Source organism: Cervus elaphus, chromosome X (assembly GCF_910594005.1).
Source record: "Cervus elaphus chromosome X, mCerEla1.1, whole genome shotgun sequence".
Taxonomy (NCBI): Eukaryota; Metazoa; Chordata; class Mammalia; order Artiodactyla; family Cervidae; genus Cervus; species Cervus elaphus.
Genome location: NC_057848.1, coordinates 143790067 through 143816009, shown reverse-complemented (window position 1 = coordinate 143816009; position 25943 = coordinate 143790067). Strand labels below are relative to the sequence as shown.

The following is a 25943-nucleotide window of genomic DNA, read 5'->3' as shown; positions in this document are numbered from 1 at the left end:
TCTACTTCTACTTGAGGATACTCTGTGATAAGTTACAGATGTATACTATAAACCCTAAAGCAACCACTAAAATAACAAAACAGAATTACAGCTAATAAGCCAATGTAAGAGATAATGGATTCATTAATTCCAATTAATCTAAACAAAGACAGAAAAGAGGGACAAGCATACAGAGAACCAATGTGATCAGGCAAACATAAGTAGTTTGATGATAGGTTTATGCCAAACTATATCAATAAGCACATTATATATAAATGGTTTAAATATTCCCAATTAAGAGAGACTGTCAGATTGGATTTTCACACAGCAAAATCCAAATATATGCTGCCTACAAGAAACACACATTAAATATAAAGACGCAAATCAAGAAAGCTGGAAGTTACATCATTAGACATTAGGGAAATGCAAATTAAAACCACAATGAGATACTACTATATATCTATTGAAATGGTTAAACTGTAAAAGATTGACCATATCAAAATGTAGGGAGGATATGAAAGAATTAGAACTCTCATACACTGCTGGTGTGAATGTAAAATAGTAGAGCTGCTTTGCAAAACAGTTTGGCAGTTTCTTAATAGGTTAAACACACACCTACCATATAATCTAGCTGTCTGTCTACTAGGAATATACTCAAGAAAAATAAAAACATAAGTCCATTTAAAGACTTGTACATGAATGTTCATAGAAGTTTTATCTGTAATAGCCCCAAACTGGAGACAAGCCAGAAGTCCACTAAAAGGTGAATGAACAAACTGGAGTATTTTCATATAATGGAATACTACTCAGCCACAGACAGGAAAAATCAAATGATTTGTATAAGACTATGGATGAATCTCAAGATAAGTATGCCGATCAAAAGAAATGAGACCAAAAAAAGAGTGTATACTGTATATTCTATTTATAGTAAACTAGAAAATGAAAATTCATCTATATTTTCTACAAATTCATTGCGGTATTATTTATAATAGCCGAGACATGGGAACAACCTAAGGGGCCACTGACAGATGAACAGATAAAGAAAATGTACAATGAAATCTTGTCATTTGTGACAAAATGGATGGACCTTGAGGGCATTACGTGTAAGTGAAATCAGAGAAAGATGGCAGCTGCGTGATCTCACTAATGTGTGAAATCTGAAATAAATAAAACAAAAAATGAATGTATAGATACAGAGAACAGATTGGTGGCTTTCAGAGGTGAGGGTAGGTGGGTGAAATAAGTGAAAGGGGTCGAAAGGTACAAACTGTCTGTTGTAGAATAAGTTGTCACAGGGATGTAATGTACAGCATGACAACTATAGTTAATAATACTGTATTGCATATTTGAAAGATGCTAAAAGTGTATTTTAGAAGTTTGCATCGCAAGAAAAAAGATTTTGTAACTAGGTATGGTAATGAAAGTTTAACTGGACTAACTGTGCTGATCATTTCACAATAGATACAAATATCAAACCATTATGTTGTAGACATAAAAGGAGTATAACTATATGTCAGTTACACCTGGTGGCTCAGATGGTAAACAATCTGCCCTCTTCGTGGGAGACCTGAGTTTGATCCCTGGGTTGGGAAGATCCCCTGGAGGAGGACAGGGCAACCCACTCCAGTATTTTTGCCTGGAGAATCCCATGCACAGAGGAGCCTGGCGGGCTACAGTTCATGGAGTGGCAAAGAGTTGTACTCGACTGAGCGATTAAGCAGATACACCTAAACTAAAATAAAGTGGGGAAAGGAAGTAAAGCTACTCTATCTCATTTTCCTTCAAAGGTAATATTAAGTATATTCTATCTCATCAGAGCATATAGATTAGTAATTGTTGATAAAGGTCTAAAATATGAGTGAACCATGTTCACCACAGAGTAGAAGGATGAACATTTAATTTTTGATCAATTATTTTTCTTTTTGGAATTTTTGAAAATTTAACTTATTAAGACATGAATACTGTTTCTTCAGAAACAATAGTTTTGTTTCCTAATATACACCCTGTGGTATAACTATCCACTTGGTTTTCAATAGCATTTTTGCTTAACTTCATGTATTCAGCAATTAAGAAATATTTTACTGAATGCTTACTATGTAACAGATACTACCTGCCAATTATCAGTAGATATGGTAGTTAGGGCCTCTGCCCTCATGGAGCTGACATTCTAAGTGGTGCAGATAAACTTTTAATAAACACATAGCTATAGATTTTCCTAAGTACTGTGAAGCAAGCAAATCGAATGCTGTCTGAGATAATGATAGGAAATCCTCTTTTGATGTGACTTAATTATATATTAACTCTGCAGTCCATTACTTCAAATGATTCCTAGTAATTAAATTTACATACTGGAATTTTTCTATTCTGTTTTTAGTTTGTTAGTTTTAAGCTTCAGGCCATTCAGAATAAAAGCTGCAGATGAATAGCAAAGTCACTTAAGCTAACCTGTTTTCATTCTTTAGGTTTCAGTTGGAAGGCCACTTTCTCTGGGAAGCCTTCCTGATCAGCCTTTCCTGCTGCCCACCCTCACCACAACACACCACACACACACACACACACACACACACACACATACACACAAGGTTAGGTTCTCACTATATGCCCTACATTTTCTCTTATCACATTCATAACAACTTGTAATTATTATTAATATATGGGAACTTCTAAAATGTCTGTCTTTCCAAGAAACTATAATCCCCATTAGGGCAGAGACTTCCTACTATTTCCATGACTGTACCCCTACTATAGCACAGAGTCTGGCACAGCGTAGGGACTAGAAAAATATTTCTTAAATGGAAACTGTGTATTGAATGAAAGGGTATTTCAGCTCAGTTCAGGAAGAACTTGATAATTAAGTCCTCATGGTTCTGCAAAGGAGATCTCCTTTTTTGTCCGAATGATTCCGCCTCCATGCTCAACAGGCTACTCCTGAGATGGTGGTCTGAGATTCACAAACTCATCCTACTTTAAATCTGCATTTCCTAAATTGTTAATTCAGGTGCTTCCTGACAAATTAATAAACATTAGGAGGAAATTATACTTTCTGCTTCAAGGTTTGGATTGCAAAAGAAGAGGAAATACTGCCATGTTTAACTTGAGAGCAAAGAAGTGGTGCTGCATAGATAGTTGTTCTGACAGACTCCCCAGCCAGGCTGCCTGGGTTCAAATCCTGGTTCTCTCACTTAGCAGCTGTGTGACCTCAGGCGGGCAACCTAACCTTTTGGCTTCTCAATCTCCTCACTTGTAAAATGAGGATAAAAATAATATCTACCTCAAAGGGTGATTGTGAGGCTTCAAAGCATGAATACAATCCATGATTAATTTCAGCAATGCATAACACTGACTAAAATCAATTCTTCTCAAAATCTATAGGGTCCAATGGCACTGGCCCCAAAAGTATGACCTTGCGTCAAAAGAAAACCACTTGTATTTCTAATACTTTGTAATTTATATTTTCCAACCACATCTCTACCTCTGAGATTAATGACTATATTAATTGAAGGGAGAACTTCTGTCATAATGCTGATGATTCTAAGGACATTACAGAATTGGTAAGAATCGAGAAATTTTAAGATGGCCTATATTAATTTAAAATGCCCTTTGTGGTACTGACCTTTACAAATAGCATTTCTGAATCTCATCAGCCAGCTTCCAGTCCTACTTACAGAGTTGGCTTTAACATGCAGCTTTTCATATGTTCTGAATGGGGGTTATTTCTAGAGGAATGTGGAGGGAAGAAGAAGAGGGGGCGTCTCTCTGGTGGAAATGTGAAAACAGCAGCTCTTTGAATGTTGTGCATGACGTAGCCTGGGAAATGTGAGCAGCTGCTGGCGGAGGGGGGCGGGGGGTTCACACGCAGCGGGAGACTGAGAAAAGCAAAGATGCAAACCACCCGGGCAAACAAATGCAGAAGAATGGCTGGGGCGAGGTCAGGCTGCAGTGAGCAAAGGGAGGTCAGCCTGGAGGGAGAAGGACACTTAGAAGAAGAATGAAAAAATGCAGTGAGAATTGTGAGCCAAGGGCAAATGTCAGCTGCACACTGAGGGAGAAGGAAAAGAGAATATGAGCACTGGGGCAATTTTAAGTACTCGTCATTATATGTGTATTTCAGGGGAGAAATTAAAGAGATCGAGAAGCTAAGAGAAATACATACATGCATACCTACATAAAAGTGCTGTTTGAACACATCTAACAGGAACCCAGTCCATCTTTGAAAACAATAATCAAACAGTTATCTGTATTACCATAGTAGCTGGCTTCAGAACTAGCAAAAAGTGTTCCTTGTGAAAACAAATCAGAAAGTAAGTGGTCCAGAAAGATCAAGCATTCAGGTAACCAAACCCGTATCTTATGATGATTTGGGTTCACTTTATACACTCTCTAAACAATGAATATGCCTTGCATCCTCTCTAACTGATAAATATCTCTTTGGCTCCTACTGGCTGTATTCTCATTTTGTACCTCATAAAACTATTTTGGTCACACTCCCAACCTCACTCATTTTTCTCCCTATAGTCCTGCACATCCTGGTGGCTTTTGACAAAATAAAGTATGTCTCTGAAAACTAGATTCTTCTTTGGGGTAAGGGAGGATGGACTCTGGAACATCTGGTCTATGTTACTTTCAGGGTTACCTGGGCAACTTCAGTATCATTCCTCTTGTCGACTAAAGTACAATTAGCTGTAAAAACACTAAGCCACGCTGACGGAGGAAAATATACATAAGCTTGACACTGCCCTTTGCCCTAAGTGTGTTCTAAAGGCTGCAACTAGACTGGACATTCAGATTTACACATTCCTTTAAATATTTAAAGGACATTGTTCACTTCCTCTTTTTTTAAAAACAGAGATGAGGTTCAGCATAAATGATTGTTCTTTCTTTACCGAAAAGATATTTTCCTTGAACCTAATTGTCCTTTTTGTCATAGGTCAACCTATTCCTAATGTCAACAAATCCTCCTGTGATCTAACCTTTTCTAAAACAAACACATGCTTCTTTTCCCTTTGTTCTTTCCATTTCCTTTCTCCTCCACTTTAAAACAAAAACAAAAACAAAAACTCCTGCCCACGGGCACATCAAACTTGATATTCTAGTTGAAATCTTTTTATAGAAGCTACCTACAGTTTAGAATGTGTCTGAGTAATTTTTCCCACAGTATTTTTGGATAGTGGCTTTCAGTCTTTTCAATCCTGTGGATCCCTTATTAACTTTCCAAGAATTAGAGGATCCCCACACAATTAAAGTGCTATTTAATATCTGTTAATTCTGAAAAAGTGATCAGCTGATAAAAATCTGTATGAGTTTAGTAAAACAACTGCAGTTACTAATTTATGAAAAATGCTGGTATATGGGTCAAACCAGTCAGTCCTAAAGGAAATCAACCCTGAATATTCAATGGAAGGGCTGATGGTGAAGCTGAAGCTCCAGTACTTAGGCCATATGATACGAAAAGCCAATTCACTGGAAAAGACCCTGATGCTGGGAAAGATTGAAGGCAGGAGGAGAAGGGGGCGACAGAGGACCAGATGGTTGGATGGCATCACTGACTCAACGGACATGAGTTTGAGCAAACTCCAGGAGATAGTGGAGGACAGGGAAGACTGGTGTGCTGCTGTCCATGGGGTCACAGAGTCGGACACAACTCAGTGACTGAACAACTGGTATAGGGCAAGACAATTGTGTCCTGAAACTACAGATGGTGCTTCATGCAAAACTATATTTCCACACCTCTCTATAAAACTCTGTGACCCATAGTTTATGAGGATGAATTTTACAGGTGGTCACAGATCAACAACATCTCCTGGGAGCTTGATAGAAATGCAGAATCATAGGCTCAAACCAATTCCTACTGAGTTTTGAGGGGTGTTTCAACAAGCTCTGCAGGTGACATTTATCCATGCTAGGTTTTGAGAACTACTTTCTAGACCAGTACTATCCAACAGAATTAGAATGAGAGTTGCATACACTATTTAAAATTTTCTGGTAGACACATTAAAAAAAGTAAAAAAGAAACAAACACTGTCCGTTGTTTTACTTGAAGCTATAGGCTCACTGTGTTCATTTTTAAGAGAAATGCCTAACTTCAAACAATTAAAAAAAAAGAAGTGTGTGAGATTAATTATATGATATATTTTATTTAACCAAGTACATAAAATATTATCACTTCAGCACCTAATCAATATAAAAATATTAATAAGATAGTTTCCATTCTTTTTTTGGTACAAAGTCTTTCAACACACTTCAATTTGGACTGGCTACATTCAAGGGCTCAGTATCCACATGTAGCTACCAGAGTGGAAAGCAGAGTTCTAGATCATGTGTCATGAAATATAGTAACTCTAAATTCATAATTACATTATGTCTATTATATTTATCTATATTCACTGTTTCAGATTTATAAATTCATATAGTGTTACCAGGAATCTACTAAGTTTTCCTTTACCCTCTTCTCTCTGCCTCAAAGACAAGTCAAGTGCTTGGGTCTCCATGATCCTGTAGCACTGTAACACTCCTCTAATATAGAATTTTCTGTATGACATTATACTTATTTCCCACAGTCTAACCCCACAGTGTATATATATATATATATGTATATATATACACACACATATATATGTATGTATGACTTGTGCAAGGTACCATGAGATGTTTTTTATTGGAGAATCCCATGGAGAGAGGAGCCTGGTGGGCTATCTAGTATATAGGGTCACAAAAAGTTGGATATGACTGCAGCAACTTAGCACACATACACATGCATATATATATATAATATATATAATTAAAAAATATTTTAAACTCAGCTGTACTCAGCAAGTGCTTAATATAGAAACACATTTCTTAAAGCATAGGCCCTGGATCAGCAACATCAGCCTCACTTGGGAGCTAGTTAGAATTGCAGCATCTCAGGCCCCATCCCTGACCTACTGAATCAGAAACTCCCCAAGTGGGGCCCATCCACAGCAGTCACACAGTGATCTGTGTTTTAGTAAGTCTTCTGGTGTTCATGAACATTTTAGAACCACTGATGCAGGAAAACATTTCCTTTGAGAATGGCCACAGATGTATCATTTTCTTCTGAGTTCTGTGATATAACCACAAGGAGAATCATTTCTGGTCTTGTTAAAGAAAAAGTCCAGGAAAGGCATGCAAAACAGATATTGGTAGACCAACCCTCAGCGGGTAAAAAAAGTGTTAGTTGCTCAGTCATGTCCGACTCTTTGTGACCCCACAGACGGTAGCCTGCCAGGCTCCTCTGTCCATGGGATTCTGTGGGCAAGAAGACTGGAGTGGGCTGTCATTTCCTTCTCCAGGGAGTCTTCCCAACCTAGGGATCAAACCCGTCTCCCGCACTGTAGGCAGATTCTTTACTGTCTGAGCTACCAGGGAAGCCCTCAGTTGGTAATGGGTCCACATTATTTCTAATAGGAATCTGCCCAGGTAACCTACACTGCCTACCTAGAAGGGACCCCATAAAGCACAACATAAAATGATTAGTACAAGATTCTTAAAAAAAAAAAAAAAAGAACATCAGGAAAATGTTCAAAATCCATCAATGCATTTAAAGGATCAAATCATGTGCTCAATAATGAAAAGGACAGAGAGAGAGAGAGATAGCCTGCTTCAAAAACCTCTCCCACCCAAGTAAAGAATATAAACTGCTCTGTTGGAATTTTTAAATTTTTAATTAAAATTTTTGTTTAGTTTTTTTTTTTTAAATGAAGCCATGAAAATATTTCTGTTGCCCAGCTAAATATGGTTCCTTCCATGAATCTTGCTAATCTGATTATGGAGATCAAACTCACAGTCAGAAACTATTGAAGAATTTGTAATTTGGAGATCTGAAAAGGTACTACTTTTATAGTATTAGTGTCACAATAGCATATATATATTGTTTATAAGATGGAGGAAGGTAGGGACGGTGGGACATTATGGAAGTAATGAAAGAAAATTTATCTATAAAACTTTGCTTAAGTTGGCACAAGTGGTGAAGAGAGTTTTGGTCACGATGTCCTTGGAACAGATACGACAATGACAATATCTGCTTGGTACACAGTAGCTGCCTAATCAGTGCCAACTGAATGGAAGAAGAAGCAAAGAATGAAAGAACGAAGGGAGTATATAGAAGATGAGGGTCTAGATCCCCGTGACATCAAGTTACTGCAAAGATATAAGATAGAGTACAAAACTGTCCATATGACTTTGGAAAACTTTTAGGAAACCTTTAAAAGCATACATAATTCATGATGCTGTCCTTAAACATATTTAAAGAATGTCACGCAGAGAAATGTCTTCATATTTAATATTTTTCAAGTGATTACATTTCATACATCCTACAGTCAACAAAGCATTTACTCTTTATATTAAAGTGTATTTTCAACTTCTGTTGCTATTCATGGGTTTGCACATGAGGGTGAGAAATGGGTAAAACGTTCCCTAGTAGTACTTTCTTATAGAATATTCCCTCTTGTACTTTCTCATAGAATATTCCCTATAGTACTTGTGTTTGGTGACTAAAGAGCACAACTTCAGCACTAAAAGTATGTGCACTGCTTCAAAATTAGAAGGGTTTATCGTCAGTTTAATTTTCTTCCTGTTTGGTTTCAATACTCATTTCTCCTGGATCAGATATTAACACTGGTTCCACTTTAAAGGCTAACTTATTAAATTCACTTTTGGTTGCTTTTAGTACAATTGCTGAGCTCTAAAGACAATGAGAAATATAATGCTTTATAATTTTATATTTGAAACGACAGGTGTGATTTTAAGGGGTACACTGAACTGGGGCTCATTAATTCATTGGTTTGCAAAGGAAGCTTTCAAAGTTAATATCCCTGAGGATCATTTAAAAACGAGGGGAAGCATGAAAAAAAACCTGAAATATTGTCTTGCCCAAAACAGCTCTAAAGTATGATTTTGTTAAGTCCACTGTGAGACAAGGCAACAAAAAGAGTAGGGAGTTGTGGCTCAGATCTGATTTAGATTGTGACTGCTGCTTAAAAGCTGTGTGACTGTCAATGTGTTACTTAGCATCTCTAAGTCTCAGTTTCCTTACTTGTTCAAGGACTCAATGATATTATGTAATCATAATACATATGAGGATTAAGTGAAACAATGTACATGAAAACTTTTTGCTATTACAAGGAATAAAAGATTTCCTTTGCCCAAAACACATCGTCCAATGGTGTCATAGAAACATCCACACCAACGTGCCCACTCTGAGGGAGAAAACAGGATTTTATTCCCACAGAGAGTTTCAAATGGGCAAATCAATGGCGCTATACTTCTATTTGTGGATTCAATATAAATCCAGAACTCCCTATACATTCTATTTCTATGTACAGATATTCTGTGACTGGGTCTTCCCCTGCTGTTGATGTGCAGATCTATATGGTTTATCTAACATTTTGAGAGATATTACATACAGCTAGAAAACCAGCATGACTTTTCTTTAAAGTAAAAATTAATGGCCCATGTAAGAAACCCAGGACCAATTTCCCAGGTGGCTTGACAAGAATCCACCTGCCAATGCAAGGGATATGGGTGCGATCCCCAGTCCCAGAAGATTCTACATGCTGCAGAGCAACTGCACCATGAGTGAGCCTGTGTGCCACAATTACTGGATCCCTGGGCTTCCCTGCTGGCTCAGAGAGTAAAGAAAATGCCTGCAATGCAGCAGACCTGGCTCTGATCCCCGGGTTGGGAAGATCTCCTGGAGAAGGGAATGGCTACCTGCTCCAGTATTCTGGCCTAGAGAATTCCATGGACAGAGAAGCCTGGCGGGCTACAGTTCATGGGGTCGCAAAGAGTTGGGCACACTGACTGACTTTCACTTTCTTGCATCCCAGAGACTGTGCTCCACAAGAGAAGCCACCGCAATAAGAAGTCTGCACGCCACAACTGCAACTAGAAAAGCCTGCACACAGCAAGAAGACACAGTACAGCCTTCCCACCTGCCCCAGAGGCAAACCCAGGTTATTCTGATATCAAGTACCTATAGCCTGGGAGCATGTCATTCCAGTTCTTCAATTACACTGTTTGCTCAAATGTAAGACTCTTTTTCTTAGACTTATATCTACCCTCCACACTACCCTAATTCTCTATTCTTGCTTTTTCTTTGTCTTAGCAAACCCAGAAGCAAAGATGAACTCTCACTCTTATCATGATTTTAGTTGACTGACATAGCACCGTAAATGAATGAATTAATGTGACGTCACAATAATGGTGGGCTTACACTCCCCTCCACAGAAGCTGGGTTATCCTTTAGTCTCCCACATATTCTTCTAAATGGACAATGTTCTTGATAGGCTATATGAGCTGCTCTTCCAGTAATGGGGATAAAGTTGTTTGATGTGAACCTCATTTCTTGCTTTGTTCATTATCTGAACAAGTACTCACATTTATAATATAGCAGAGTGGTTAGACTCTGGTCAGAGGAAAGAATGGAATCAAGTTGACTTAGCTATGTGCAACTCAAAACCTTGAATTTATCACCTTTATGCTAAAAAAAAACAACTTAAGTCTATTCTTAAGGTCACATTAAAAACCAGCAACATATGGAATGTGCCACAATAAGAGCATATACCACAAACTGAACCATTTACTATGAGAAGGCTGTCTATAAGGGTGTTTGGGGATGAGGGTTTTAAAAGCTAGAATTACACTGATAGAAGAATGAATATAATTCCAGTCAGTCACATTTGTATTATGAAGAGGAAGCAAATTCACTGACTCTAAACTAAATTCCAACATATGTGGATCTCCCCCAGATATGCACATACAGATTCAGGACTGAACGGACTGTGAGCTAAGACAAAATGCATTATCTTGTTTTACAAATGTGGTAATAGAAGCTGTGAGAGGTCAAATGGCTTTCCCAAGATAACATGGTCAAATAATAGCTGAGCTTCAGTTTGCAGTTAGGTGTTCTATCATTCACTCCTACAGTATTTTTACTACAACACCCTATCTTCTTTATGTACATCCCTAGATTTATAACCAAGTCCCTTATTCATTTTAAAGAATGGATAAAATCAAACTGTACTATTTTCTCATATTTTATATTTAAATAAATAGTACAACTATGATGGATCACTCACACTGATTTTTTTAAACTTTCTTTTCCTATCAGTCATAATATTTTTATCTCATTTGTAAAATTACATGCCATTTTCACAAATTTATATCACATTCTGAAAGCAAATATGGCATTTAGCTCTCTAAAAGTAATGTTAAGATAATGGTTCAAGAGTGCTTGAAAGGAACAAATGCGACCATTGGTTTTCCTTGGACATTTATTACTTTCCTTATTTATGTTTAAAATGAAAAAAATATACTAAGGATGAAACTGATAAGATTTTAATAGTATGTAACCACTATGGAGCAAATAGACATAGAAATGCATGTAATCTTTTAACTATATTGTCTGGCTTTAATCAATGCCACTTATAACAATCTATCCTACATATATTTCAAGACTATTCATCACAAAAAAATTAAATTATATGAGATCTCGAGAGGTCTTGTTTTTATTAAAGATCTAACAATTCTTCAACAGGACTTTCAATCACACTGCTAAATGGACTGCACATAGAAAAGCAATCTGGTTGATCATTTTTTTTCTTACTAAAACACTGAAAGCAAAATTTTTTAAACCCAGTTTCCTCTTTTGTCTCTATCCCCAGGAGCATACTTTGTGCATCTTATGAAACTGGAAAAAGAGAAGAAACAATTCTTTAATTCTATAATCAAACCAGTTGCAGGGGTGGGGGTTTAGTGGTAGCCTTCATGAACGGAAAATATAGACACACCTCTTTCACCATTCCATTGTCTGAGTTCTTACTATGAGCCAGGTACTGTACCAATAACTCTACAACAATTAGTCCCTTCAATATTACAGCAAGTATGCTGGAAATGAGGAAATGGACAAGCAAAGAGGTCAAGTGACTTCAAGTAAGTCTGGTTCCAAAACCTGTTTGCTATAATAAATAACAATTATAACTGCAGTAATACCAAGAACTAGAATTCACAGTGGTTTTTACTATGTAGCTAATACCGTACTAAGCACGCCCCATGTATTTTGACTTACTCATCCTAACAAAAGACCAATATTTTAGAAACGTTTAATGTTCCCATTTTCTTCAGGTAAAACACTGAGACACAGAAAAGTTAATTTGCCAAAGGTCCCATAGCCAGTAAGCATGACCTTGAGCACACTTACATTCCCTTTATTTACTATGAAAAACTTCCATGAGTCGGTTTGTGGTAGGATATCCTTTCTTTAAAAGATTTAGAATGTGTGCTACCATTAACTTTTGCTAAATTAGGAGTCCAAAAGGAAAGACATTTTAAGAATCCAAGCTATGATAGTACCAAGTAATGGCATGCCAGTAATTTAGTTCTTAAAGCATGATTCAGTATTATCTTCTATGTTAATGGCAAGATATAGTAAAGTCTAACTTTAAGCCATTTAAAAATTAATATTAATATGCTTGAAAAAATGAAGTAAGAAATTATTAAATAATACAAAATATCATACACTCACAAACTATCATAAGTATGAAGAAATTACTTGCGTTGTTCCTTACAAACAAGGCTTATCTGTATATTGTCTTATTGAGAGAAGAAACTGCAATGTTTATAATGTGCCTACCTGCAGAAGCTTCCATCTGGTGTTCAGGTCTTCCAGAGTGCTGAGATTATAGGGTGACAGCTGAATGCCCAATGTGGTGAGTTGGCGAGCAAGGTCATTGACGTGGCTTACATTCTCTTTGAGAGGTGCAATTTCTCCTCGAAGTGCCTGTATGAAATAATCAAGGGCAAAATGGAAGATGAGACTGTTGAAAGCAAAAAAACAAAAACATACACATGGGAACTACATGGTGTCGTATTCTGTTTGGGATGTGAGTAACATTTGCCCTTTTCTAGTGGTATTATAACAGTGAATGTTTGTTAATGGATGGCTAACTAATGTCTTGGAGAAGGAAATGGCAACTCACTCCAGTATTCTTGCCTAGAGAATCCCATGGACAGAGGAGCCTGATGGGCTACAGTCCATGGGGTCGCAAAGAATTGGACATGACTTAGCGACTAAACAACTCAACTAATGTCTACTGAGTACCTGTTATGTGCCTAATTCTGTGAGGCGCTCTGTCCAAACATCATCTGATTTTGTTCCTACACAATAACCCTATGAGGTTGGTAGTTGGAGAATTATCATTTTACACACAAGAAAAAATAAAATCAGAGGTTAAACTTTGCCTGAGGCTCCATGGGTCAAAACGGAGGAACCTGGGATACATAGTCAGATTTATCTGCCTCTAGAGTGCACATTCTTAACAATTATATTAGATCCCTTTCTGAAGAAATTCTGCATTGGCAAAGAAATGGGAAGAATACAACGTTGCTAGATTCTGAATTCTACTCATCTCACAAGCAAAAGTGGGTACTTTTTTTTTAACAGTAAAAGATGTACTTAGTCATGAAATATTACATGCATACTTTGTACCAATGACATAAATAAATCGATTCATTTAGAGATGAGGGTATTTTGTCAAATCCTAAGCCTGAGTTCCTGATTTCCTAATATCTTAGTCCTTGTAGCAATGACTGAAGAAGGCTCCCATGGGGCTTCTCAGCTGTCTCTGGAGCACTGGAGCAGGATTCCATGATGCCATGCATCATGACAATCTATTGATCAGAAGCAGCCTATGCAGATATAGGGTGGATATGATCATGCATCTTCTCTTCGTCATTGAGAGGACATTTATGGATCTTTAATGTGATGCATGAGGTCCCAATGTTCTAACAAGCAATTTCTAAGGGATGAATTCTCTCACTTAGGAGAATAGTTTGTGTAATGGAATCTCTGTGCACAAGGACAGCATCACTTACTTGGCTATATGTGCTGTTGTGATTTGCTTGATCTGTGCAGGTGTTATTTTTCTGGTTTAATATGCTACTGGAGATCAGGGGAGAAATAACTCCAGAAAGAATGAAGGGATGGAGCCAAAGCAAAAACAACACCCAGGTGTGGATGTGACTGGTGATAGAAGCAAGGTCTGATGCTTTAAAGAGCAATATTGCATAGGAACCTGGAATGTTAGGTCCATGAATCAAGGCAAATTGGAAGTGGTCAAACAGGAGATGGCAAGAGTGAACATTGACATTCTAGGAGTCAGCGAACCAAGATGAACTGGAATGGGTGAATTTAACTCAAATGACCATTATATCTACTATTGTGGGCAGGAATCCCTTAGAAGAAATGGACTAGCCATCATGGTCACCAGAAGAGTCTGAAATGCAGTACTTGGATGCAATCTCAAAAATGACAGAATGATCTCTGTTTGTTTCCAAGGCAAACCATTCAAAATCACGGTAATCCAAGTCTATGCCCCAACAAGTAATGCTGAAGAAGCTGAGGTTGAACAGTTCTATGAAGACCTACAAGACCTTTTAGAACCAACACCCAAAAAAGATGTCCTTTTCATTATAGGGGACTGGAATGCAAAAGTAGGAAGTCAAGAAACACCTGGAGTAACAGACAAATTTGGCCTTGGAGTACAGAATGAAGCAGGGCACAGGCTAGTAGAGTTTTGCCAAGAGAATGCACTGGTCATAGCAAACACCCTCTTCCAACAACACAAGAGAAGACTCTACACATGGACATCACCAGATGGTCAACACTGAAATCAGATTGATTATATTCTTTGCAGCCAAAGATGGAGAAGCTCTATACAGTCAGCAAAAACAAGATCAGGAGCTGACTGTGGCTCAGATCATGAACTCCTTATTGCCAAATTCAGACTTAAATTGAAAAAAGTGGGGAAAACCACTAGACCATTCAGGTATGACCTAAATCAAATCCCTTATGACTATACAGTGGAAGTGAGAAATAGATTTAAGGGACTAGATCTGATAGACAGAGTGCCTGATGAACCATGGACAGAGGTTCGTGACATTGTACAGGAGACAGGGATCAAGACCATCCCCAAGAAAAAGAAATGCAAAAAAGCAAAATGACTGTCTGAGAAGGCCTTACAAATAGCTGTGAAAAGAAGAGAAGCCAAAAGCAAAGGAGAAAAGGAAAGATATATCCATTTGAATGCAGAGTTCCAAAGAATAGCAAGGAGAGATAAGAAAGCCTTCCTCAGCGATCAATGCAAAGAAATAGAGGAAAACAACAAAATGGGAAAGATTAGATCTCTTCAAGAAAATTAGAGATACCAAGGGAACATTTCATGCAAACATGGGCTCAATAAAGGACAGGAATGGTAGGAACTTAACAGAAGCAGAAGATATTAAGAAGAGGTGGCAAGAATACACAGAAGAACTGTACAAAAAAGATCTTCACGACCCAGATTATCATGATGGTGTGATCACTCACCTAGAACCAGATCCTGGAATGTGAAGTCAAGTGAGCCTTAGGAAGCATCACTATGAACAAACCTAGTGGAGGTGATGGAATTCCAGTTGAGCTATTTCAAATCCTAAAAGATGATGCTGTGAAAGTGCTGCACTCAATATACCAGCAAATTTGGAAAACTCAGCAGTGGCCACAGGACTGGAAAAGGTCAGTTTTCATTTCAATCCCAAGGAAAGGCAATGCCAAAGAATGCTCAAACTACCGCACAATTGCACTCATCTCACATGCTAGTGAAGTAATGCCTAAAATTCTCCAAGCCAGGCTTCAGCAATATGTGAACCGTGAACTTCCAGATGTTCAAGCTGGTTTTAGAAAAGGCAGAGGAACCAGAGATCAAATTGCCAACATCTGCTGGATCATCAAAAAAGCAAGAGAGTTCCAGAAAAACATCTATTTATGCTTTATTGACTATGCCAAAGTCTTTGACTGTGTGGATCACAATAAACTGTGGAAAATTCTGAAAGAGATGGGAATACCAGACCACCTGACCTGCCTCTTGAGAAACCTGTATGCAGGTCAGGAAGCAACAGTTAGAACTGGACATGGAACAACAGACTGGTTCCAAATCGGAAAAGGAGTACGTCAAGGCTGTATATCGTCACCCTGCTTATTTAACTTCTATGCAGAGTATGTCATGAGAAACACTGGGCTGGATGAAGCACAAGCTGGAATCAAGATTACCAGGAGAAATATCAATAACCTCAGATATGCAGATGACACCACCCTTATGGCAGAAAGTGAAGAACTAAAGAGCCTCTTTATGAAAGTGAAAGAGAAGAGTGAAAAAGTTGGCTTAAAGCTCAACATTCAGAAAACTAAGATCATGGCATCCAGTCCCGTCACTTCATGGCAAATAGATGGAGAAACAGTGGCTGGCTTTATGTTTCTGGGCTCCAAAATCACTTCAGATGGTGATTGCAGCCATGAAATTAAAAGATGCTTACTCCTTGGAAGGAAAGTTATGACCAACCTAGACAGCATATTAAAAAGCAGAGACATTACTTTGTCAACAAAGTTCTGTCTAGTCAAGGCTATGGCTTTTCCAGTGGTCATGTATGGATGGGAGAGTTGGACTATAAAGAAAGCTGAGCACAGAAGAATTGATGCTTTTGAACTGTGGTGTGGAGAAGACTCTTGAGAGTCCCTTGGACTGCAAGGAGATCCAACCAGTCCATCCTAAAGGAGATCAGTCCTGGGTGTTCATTGGAAGGACTGGTGTTGAAGCTGAAACTCCAATACTTTGGCCACCTGATGCAAAGAGCTGACTCACTGTAAAAGACCCTCATGCTGGGAAAGATTGAGGGCAGGAGAAGGGGATGACAGAGGATGAGATAGTTGGATGGCATCACCGACTCAATGGACATGAGTTTGGGTGGACTCTGGGAGTTGGTGATGGACAGGGAGGCCTGGTGTGCTGCAGTTCATGGGGTCACAACAAGTCAGATACGACTGAGTGACTGAACTGAACTGAACTGAATGTTGATAAAAGCACTGTTTACACGGATTTCATCTATAACCTTCCAGTTCCTTCTGACTCCAAATGGAAGGAACCAGTGTGTACATTCTAAATAAGAATGGTATTATCCAAATCCAAGTGACTATCTCATCACTAAAATGTGGCATTGTATGGAGCATAAGACCATTAAATAGTTCATAGATAATACGACATTTTGACACATCACTCTGTTGAACTTACAGTTTTTGAGAAATTGGCCATTAAAAATATTGTATTAAAGAATCATGGGGTTCCTTCTGGGAGTGACAAAAACATTCTGGAGTTAGACAGTGGTGATGGTGGCATGGCTTTGTAAATATACTATACACCACCAAATCACACACTTTAAAACTATGAATTTTATGGTATGTGAATTATATATAAAAAATACAAAGAAAAATGGACAGAAACCCATCTGACTGACCATGTAGACACAAAAATTATATCTGATATTTTCATCTTTATTTAATTTCACATGAGTGGAATATCATAGGAATCATTCTGAAACGAAGAAAGCTGTTATAGGAATTGATAGCAAATATTATTCTATTTTCTCATAAATACATACATAAAAGAAACATAATAAATGCAGTTAAACTCCATAAATGTGAATTCATATCTCTGAAAAGAAATGATTCACAATCACTTTGCTTGGCATAATAGAAAGTTTAGAAATCAGATTTCTTAAATGTCAGTGGGGAAACCTAGACAAAGACAATGTTAATAAAAATGGAGCCATTGTCTTCTGGATAATAACATGCATTCCTATAACCACAAGTAACTATCACTCGAGTGGGAATCATAAAGAGGAATCATTGCAGAGATGGCAGGAGAGCCAGGCAGAATCTGACAACAGTGCCCGATTAACCCCATACACTCATCACTGCCTTCACTAGTGTGGCTCTTGGTCCCCGATGTGGCATCCATCTCACTTCAGTCATATCTAGATTTTAGCTCCCCTTGGATTACATGATGTACATGGCCAATGGTCTCTTATTAGAGTATTTTGATTTTCACTTTCTTCCTCGAAGTCCTGAACACAGATTTTCTTTAATTGAAAGATAATTGCTTTAAAATGTTGTGTTTGTTTCTGCTGTAGAACAATGTGAATCAGCTATAAGTATACATATATCCCCTCCTTCCTGAGCCTCCCTTGCATCCCCACATCCCACTCCTCCAGGTCATCACAGAGCACTGGGCTGAGCTCCCTGTCCTGTATAGCAGATTCCCACTAGCTATTTTACGCATGGTAGTGTATATATGTCAAGGCTGCTTTCCCAATTCATCCCACTCTCTCTTGACCCTGCTGTGGACACAGATATTTAATCCTGCATCAGGATTCTGGAGGACGAAGGAGATTTTAAAAAATAAGTTTCAATATTCATAATTAATCATAATACATTCTCTCCTTTCCCCTCTACTTTCCTTCTCTCCCCTAAATGCCTGTCCCCTCACTCACACACACGCATGCACACACACACACACACATACACACACTGTCACGGGATCGTGACTTCTGTCTTTCTTCTGATTGTATCTACCAATTGTAGCAGAAGTTCCCTTAACTGATCTCTATTTAAGACTCATCAAATTAGCCAGAGTCTTCATTGTCAGAAACAATACTGACTGGGGCCTCTAACAGTCACTAAGTAAAATGTTAAGACGTATGTGTCATAAGCATGGTGTTCAGCTCTCATTAGTTGATTTATCAATGTGTGTATATTCTCAAACCTGCTTTTGCCTATTAGTATTGCAGTTACATAATTTAATGAAAGATTTCCTAAACCAAAGAACTAGAATCATAAAAAGAAAGTAAGCTATTATTCCTATAAAAAATATGGTTAAATATTCTGGAAAGTTGCTTTAAAAAAGAAAAAGAAGTATTACTGAATTGGGTGTCAACTAGGCAACTGTAAGAGATTAGGAAACCCATATGAAAAGTTTAGAAGGATTCTAAAGTACTCAGAATGCTTCCCATGTTTCCCAATGGATTCTGTCTGCACTAAGGAAGCCTGCACTGGAAATCAAAAAGTCTGTAGTATCAGTGTAATTCATGGCAAACTCTAATCAAGGAACCTACACTTGAAGTAAAAAACCTTCACACAACATTAGAATATTAGTGACTATTTTACACAGAATAAATGTTTTACTGACTTTTTCAATTAACTGTTGAACTCCAGATCCTAACTGAATTGGAATAGAGAGTATCTATTTTAAATGTTGACTACTACAACTTTACTATCACTGCTACTGCTACTACTATTATTATTATTAAAGGGAAAAAGCCATATGTTCTGTTTAATATGAATGCCTAAGTCTTTGTTAAGATAAATGGAAGCTTTGATTAGGGGGATGTTTGTTGCTAAAAAGGTAATTGGGTGCAAAGGCTCACTTTGGGAAGATAATCATGGTGGGCTTGATCAGAATGAAGAACTTTAGCCAGCTAGAAGTCATGGTGAGGGTGCTGAGCACATGACAATAGATGAAAGGAGACAGATAATGGTAGAAAAGAAGATGAGAAAAAGAAGGCATGAGAGTGTCTAAGTCAGTCTTCACCTTAACATGTGACCTGGCTTCTCCACACCACCTGAGGACGGCTCACTGATGTTAGCTGTCAATGCCTAGACATGTGCATAACAAGAAGCATGGCCTCCTAAACACTGGGTCACAGGACATGTTATGCATAGAGTGAACACAGGAAACGTCCCTGATGGCCCAGTGGTTAAGACTCCACCATGCAATGCAGGGGACACAGGTTCCAACCCTAAGCCCATGCACCGCAACTAATGAGCCTGCGTGCCCTGGGCCATAACTTGAGAGTTCACGCGCTGCAACCAAAGATCCCACATGACCCAACTAAGACTCAACACTGCCAAATAAATAAATTTCTTTAAAAAAAAAAAAGATTGAATACAGGTACCATTCATTTAAATAACATAGAATTTGATTGTATTTCAAATATTAGCACTTTTATTATTGCTGATATTATTAATATACATAGACATTAATGTTTACATTACTAACCACTAAACACAAAACACCCAAAAAAGTACAGTCTACTCTGAACAATATGATGTGCTATTTAAGTACCACCAGAATTTCATTAGATTTTATTCTAGTTTGGAAGCAGTAACTGAGAAAACATTCAAGGAAGCCATTATACTCTGGGTTTTCTTTGAAACATTTAAACATCTGGAATATGCTCGCCATGAAAGAGCAAACCAAGTCTAATTTTATTGTGACTAGTTTCATGCAGGCAGAATTTTTACTTCATTAAAAGCTGTCTGATTACAGATATAAAAGTACTGATTTAGAATGATATATAAGTTTGATATGCCAAGTTTTTTCTTTTTTATGACATTTAATTGCTTATCAGATCTTTGCTTATCTTTATGTAAAGATTTGTTCAAATAAAGATTTAGCAGCTCAGTCGACAACCACTTTGCAACAAAGCAAACACATTGTCTTCTAACTAGGGAATATTTTTGAGGGAGTAATTTTTTAATGACTTAATAGTTATGGACTATTCTGGAAGGCATAGAAGGTCAACTTGGAGCAATGGAAAAGGTAAGTTGAGGTACTTTGACTTTGAGGACCTCTATTTCTTCTGTGAAGTAGGAAGCAACTGACCTGGTATATAATCAGGGCGCAATGAACATTCATTGAATGAAAACATGAGTGAAGGGTAAGTCGGAACATTGGAATTAGTTGTGTGAGAGAATATGAGAGGGAGGTGAACAGAGAAATGTAAGGAGGTTGCCAGACAGTGTTGAGGGCTCGCTTGAGGCAGAAGACAACAACTTTTTAGCAGAACACATCTGCCCAATTTTCTCTTTCTCCAACAGCATTCCAGGCAAATGTGGAAGAAACAGTTGATCCAGGTTTGGGGTTTTGTCAGATGGTTGCGGCACAAATGCTTAGGGATATGAGAGTTTAAATTTTAGCAGGAATGTGACTGCAAAATGCAACTAAAAGGGATTTGGAGGGAAGTAAAGCAAGATGAGGCTTGTAGATGGAGAGAAAGTAGAGGGCTTAATGGTGGACGTCAAGACCATCCAAGAAAGGCCACAGTTAGATGAAATGCATAAGCAGGCAAGAAGGAGAGGAGACTGAAATGCTAGAATTAGTTAATAATTCTATTTAATTATATTAAATAAATTATATAATTCTTTATATAATTTATTTTTTATATAATTAATTATAATTCCATTTAAGAGTTTATAAATTGTGACACAATATACATATCACAGTTACATGTATATATACACACACACACATACTGTTCTCTTTATATATTAATGCTACTCCTGAGAATGAAACACTTCCCTTCTTAATGATATTAAACACTATTCCTGAAATCTTAACCTACTGCTTCATAGAGGTCCTATCTCATCAGGAATTCAAGAATAATATGATCTGACAATGAAATAACATTCTAGGGCTACATACACTGGGCAGAGAAATTTACATCACACTGGGCAGAGAAATTTACATCACAAATACTATCAAGAAACAAAGTAGGGGCCATCTGCCTTTCTCTCTACAATGAAACCTTACTGAACAAACTGTTTGTGAACCAAAAGCCCTAAGAAATAGCTTGAAAAGAGTTTTAGCACAAGTCCCAGGACTATTCATGCTGGTTTAGTAGCTGAGGGGGAGGAAATGGAAATCATGGCCTCTAGATCCAGGTCTTTGGTCCTGGAGTTGAGGCTTCAACATGTGGTTTAGGGAAGGCCTCATGGAACCCAGTTACCCAGAGTTAGGGGTGGGGACAGCCCAGCTGTGTTTTGCAACTTCTCCATTTCTGGATGGGTTTATCATCCTGATGGGAGTGAATAGCCACCACTGGAACCTAAAGAGTCAAGGACCATATCCTGCTTTGCCCAGAAGTAGAAAGGCCTGGAGCCTCTTAAATACCTGAGGGGAATATGTTTGGACCCATCCTAACAAGTACCACTAAGTAGGAAATTCTCACCTTCTCTGCAGAGGTTGTCTTCAATTAAAAATACACTAGAAAGGGCTTCCCTGATAGCTCAGTTGGTAAACAATCCTCCTGCAATGCAGCAGACCCTGGGTCAATTCCTCGGTTGGGAAGATCTGCTGAAGAAAGGATAGGCTACCCACTCCAGTATTCTTGGGCTTCCCTTGTGGCTCAGCTAGTAAAGAATCTGCCTGCAATGCAGGAGACCTGGGTTCGATCCCTGGGTTGGGAAGATCCCCTGGAGAAGGGAAAGGCTACCCACTCCAGTATTCTGGCCTGGAGAATTCCATGGACTGTATAGTCCATGTGGTTGCAAAGAGTAGGACAAGACTGAGTGACTTTCACTTTCACATAGACTTTGGTAACCTGATGCAAAGAGCCAACTCATTGGAAAAGACCTCAATACTGGGAAAGATTGAAGGCAGGAGGAGAAGGGAGTGACAGAAGATGAGATGGTTGGATGGCATCACAGACTCAATGGACAGGAGTTTGAGCAAACTGTGGGAGCTGGTGAAGGACAGGGAAGCCTGGCGTGCTGCAGTTCATGGGGGTCACAAAGAGTCAGTCACGACTGAGCAACTCAACAACAACTACATAGACTAACTTCATCCAATTGCCCAACCTCCTTTTACCCTTGGACTTTGGGGTGAGATACTTTTTTTGCTTTGGCAAGAGACTGCTGATGTGAATTCTCATTACTAACACCATGAGCTATCCCATTGATTTTCAACAAAACCGAGACATACCACCCTTTCTGTAAGTTCTACCAAATATGAAGGGACTGTGTCGAGCTGAGACACAGGGGCTAGTCTGAAGACTGAAGAAGACTTCCCTCTGCCATTAGGATCACTTTTGCCTCTGGTAGAGACATTCTTGACAGTAAAGTATGCCACTGAAATATGTATTCTTTTTAATAGAGATTCAACTGCATTGAATTTCAGCATCAATTTTTATTGTGGCAGCCCAAGGGCAAAGCATTATGTTGTTGTTGTTGTTGTTGTTTTCCATTGTCCTCCTTGCTTTCCTTTTTCAGGGCCATTCTTGTACCTGTTCATATTTGGACATGATCACTGTGGATGAGCAAAGTGACTAAAGACAGAAAGAATTGAAACAGACTAAGAACTAATGACCTAGATGTAGCATAATCAGGATGACTTGGGGTAGGTAAATTAAAAATAAAAACAAATGATTTTAGGGAAACAATATGAAGTTTGTAGGGATGAAAAGATCTGGTGCTTTTATTTCCCAAGCAATTATCAGTTATATTTTAACTATGGTTGTCCCCCAGAGTCACCACCCTTCCAAACTCGTGGCACTAAAAGAAAAGCAAATAACTGCTCCATTTTTTGCCCAATCCTCATGTTTTTCTGAAAAATGATCTCTAGTTTCTCTTCACATTACTGGAAAAGAGTGTGCACCCAAACATGAAATTCTTTTTTTAAAAACATTTCTTCATTTGCAGCCATCATAATTCTTCATCTTTCAGGACACGGCTTCACTATGAAACTCATAACTCCAATACTCTCAAAGGCTGAATTATAGCTTAACCATACTAACGGTGTCTGTCTTCTTTCTTTTTTATGCATGTTCATTTTGCCCTCACAAATATTAACTGGAAATGAGGAACAGAACAGAATTGATCACAAAGGAAAGACTTCTGCCTATAAGAACAAGTGGTACACATTTGAGTTAATTTCCTCAGAAACTAGTTTCTATAATCCTAACTCTGGATGCTAATTATTTCTTTTTAATAGAAAAATGAAGCAAACAAACCAAAACCAAACAAAAACATTTCAAGCTTTCCATAGCTTTCTAATGACACAATTAAAACAAACAAAAAAGGTAGTTCATGAGTGCTTTACAGAGGCTAAATGCAAAATATGCACAATTAAAATAAAAAGGTCTCTAATGAGTATAAATAAATCACTGAAGCAGGCCATATTCTTCGGCTGCTAAGGAAACAGAAGGAATGCCAACATTTTCTGTCTGACAATTTTAATTATATATAACAAAACATCAAGCAAAATGGCAGTGAATGAAATCTATTTATTTATTTAAAAGTAAGTAATAATCCATAAGCCAACAAAAACATCATCCATGAGGACACTGATATTCAAATGCAGGTGTTATTTTAGACAGATTAAGTTTTACATTGAACAGGTTTTTTTAATTTGCCAACATTTCTGCCAGCTGAAACTGCTCCTGATCTGTGCCCACATTTACCACTTGCATTGCCCTGGCATAGAGATGCTGTCTTGTTCTTCCCTTCCCCTTCACAGCTTAAAACATCTGTCTAAGGTAGAGCTTCTTGAACAACAGCAAGCATCATAATCACACGGCAGGCTTGTTAACACAAGGATTGCTGGCTCCCACTCTGGCATTGTTAATTCATTAGGTTCACGGTGGATCTGAGAATTTGACACTTTTCACAATAACTTAAAAGATGCTACAGCATCCATAGAACTCACCAAGCTTATTCTTGACTTACACCCTTCATGAATTCTCTTCCCTCAGCCTGGAGTTTTCCATTTGCTCTCAGCCTGCATGCTTGTGTGTGCTCAATTGCTTCAGTTGTGTCCAACTTTTTGCAACCCCATGGACTGTAGGCCACCAGGCATCTCTGTCCATGGGGTTCTCCAGGTAAGAATACTGGAGTGGGTTACCATGCCCTCCTGCAGGGGATCTTCCCAACCCAAGGACTGAACCCGGGTCTCCTGCATTGCAGGTAGATTCATTACCACTGAGCCACCCGGGAAGCTCTGCCTTCTGCTGCTGCTGCTAAGTCGCTTCAGTCGTGTCCAACTCTGTGCAACCCCATAGATGACAGCCCACCAGGCTCCCCCGTCCCTGGGATTCTCCAGGCAAGAACACTGGAGTGGGTTGCCATTTCCTCCTCCAATGCATGAAAGTGAAAAGTGAAAGTGAAAGTGAAGTCATGTTCCAACTCGTAGCGACCCACAGACTGCAGCCTACCAGGTTCCTCCATCCATGGGATTTTCCAGACAAGAGTACTGGAGTGGGGTGCCATTGCCCTCTGCCTAGCTGGCTTCTATTCAGCTATTTCAGATCTTAGTTCCTGTGACCTTGAAAGACAGCCCATCCCTGGTCATCCTATCTAAAGACAGACGCCCCCTCCCGCCCCGATTTTTCTCAGTCTCAGAACCCTACTTCCTTCTAGGCATTGATGGCAATTGGTAAGTACGTATTTATTTGCCTATTTATTAATTCATGGTCTGTCACTTCATAAAACCCTAACCTTCATTAAGGCAATTCTATGTTTATTTTTCACCAGGGCATGCCTGTCCCTGGTACATGGCAATCCCTCAATACATTTTTATTAAATAATGAACACTCAAGAGAATTAGACACAAAGACTTCAGATCAACAGCTATTCTCAAACTGCTTTATCAACACCATTTCCTATAGAAAGCTGAGGCCAAGTTCCTAAGTTAAAGAAGAGAAATCTGCTTATACCCTTCAGATTCTGTATCTGGATTCTCTGGCTCTATTACTTCATTTTATGGTGGAGCACATGCTAATTTCTGAAGACTCTAACGCTCTGAGCAAGAATGTAATGTTCAAGTTTTTGGCACCAATCAAGGGGAGTTCTCATAAAAATGAAGCAAGTGGGGGAAAAGGGGAGAAATCAATTAATATTTAAGGAAAATATGTCCTTTTGGTGGTGATATAGCCTTCTGCAAGGCATTTTGGCAAGATTGAATAAGTTTTAAAAATACTGTTACAGGAAAAGATGAGCTACAAACCAGGGTCTCCATGTGGAGTTATACAGTGGCCAAGCCAAGGAGACCAGGGGCTGAAACCCAACCTGGACCCCATCACCAAAGTGGTGAACTCTGGCCCAGGGCTGGAGACCTCTTTGATGCAAGAAGTACCTTCTACTTGACCCAAAGAGGCCCTTGTAGGGATTGAGATTATAGATGCTGAAGGGGAGATTATGGATGGTCTGTTTCTTTCTCCAACTCTCTCTCTCTTCCAACTCTCATTTTTGGGGTTTTTGAGTAAAGAAAAAGTTCACTGACAAATACATCTCATGTATTTCCTCTTGT

The 25943-nt window shown here is 38.5% G+C and overlaps 1 protein-coding gene across 10 annotated transcripts in view; it reads right to left on the bottom strand.

Annotated features, from left to right (window-relative positions):
• The window catches only part of DMD (dystrophin), a 2565910-nt gene that overhangs the window by 330912 nt on the left and 2209055 nt on the right, over nucleotides 1-25943 (bottom strand). For all 10 annotated transcript variants that reach the window (XM_043895268.1, XM_043895262.1, XM_043895270.1 and 7 more), the window contains one exon: nucleotides 12629-12775. In XM_043895268.1, the coding sequence (XP_043751203.1) occupies nucleotides 12629-12775 (147 nt within the window). The remainder of the gene's footprint in view (nucleotides 1-12628; nucleotides 12776-25943) is intronic.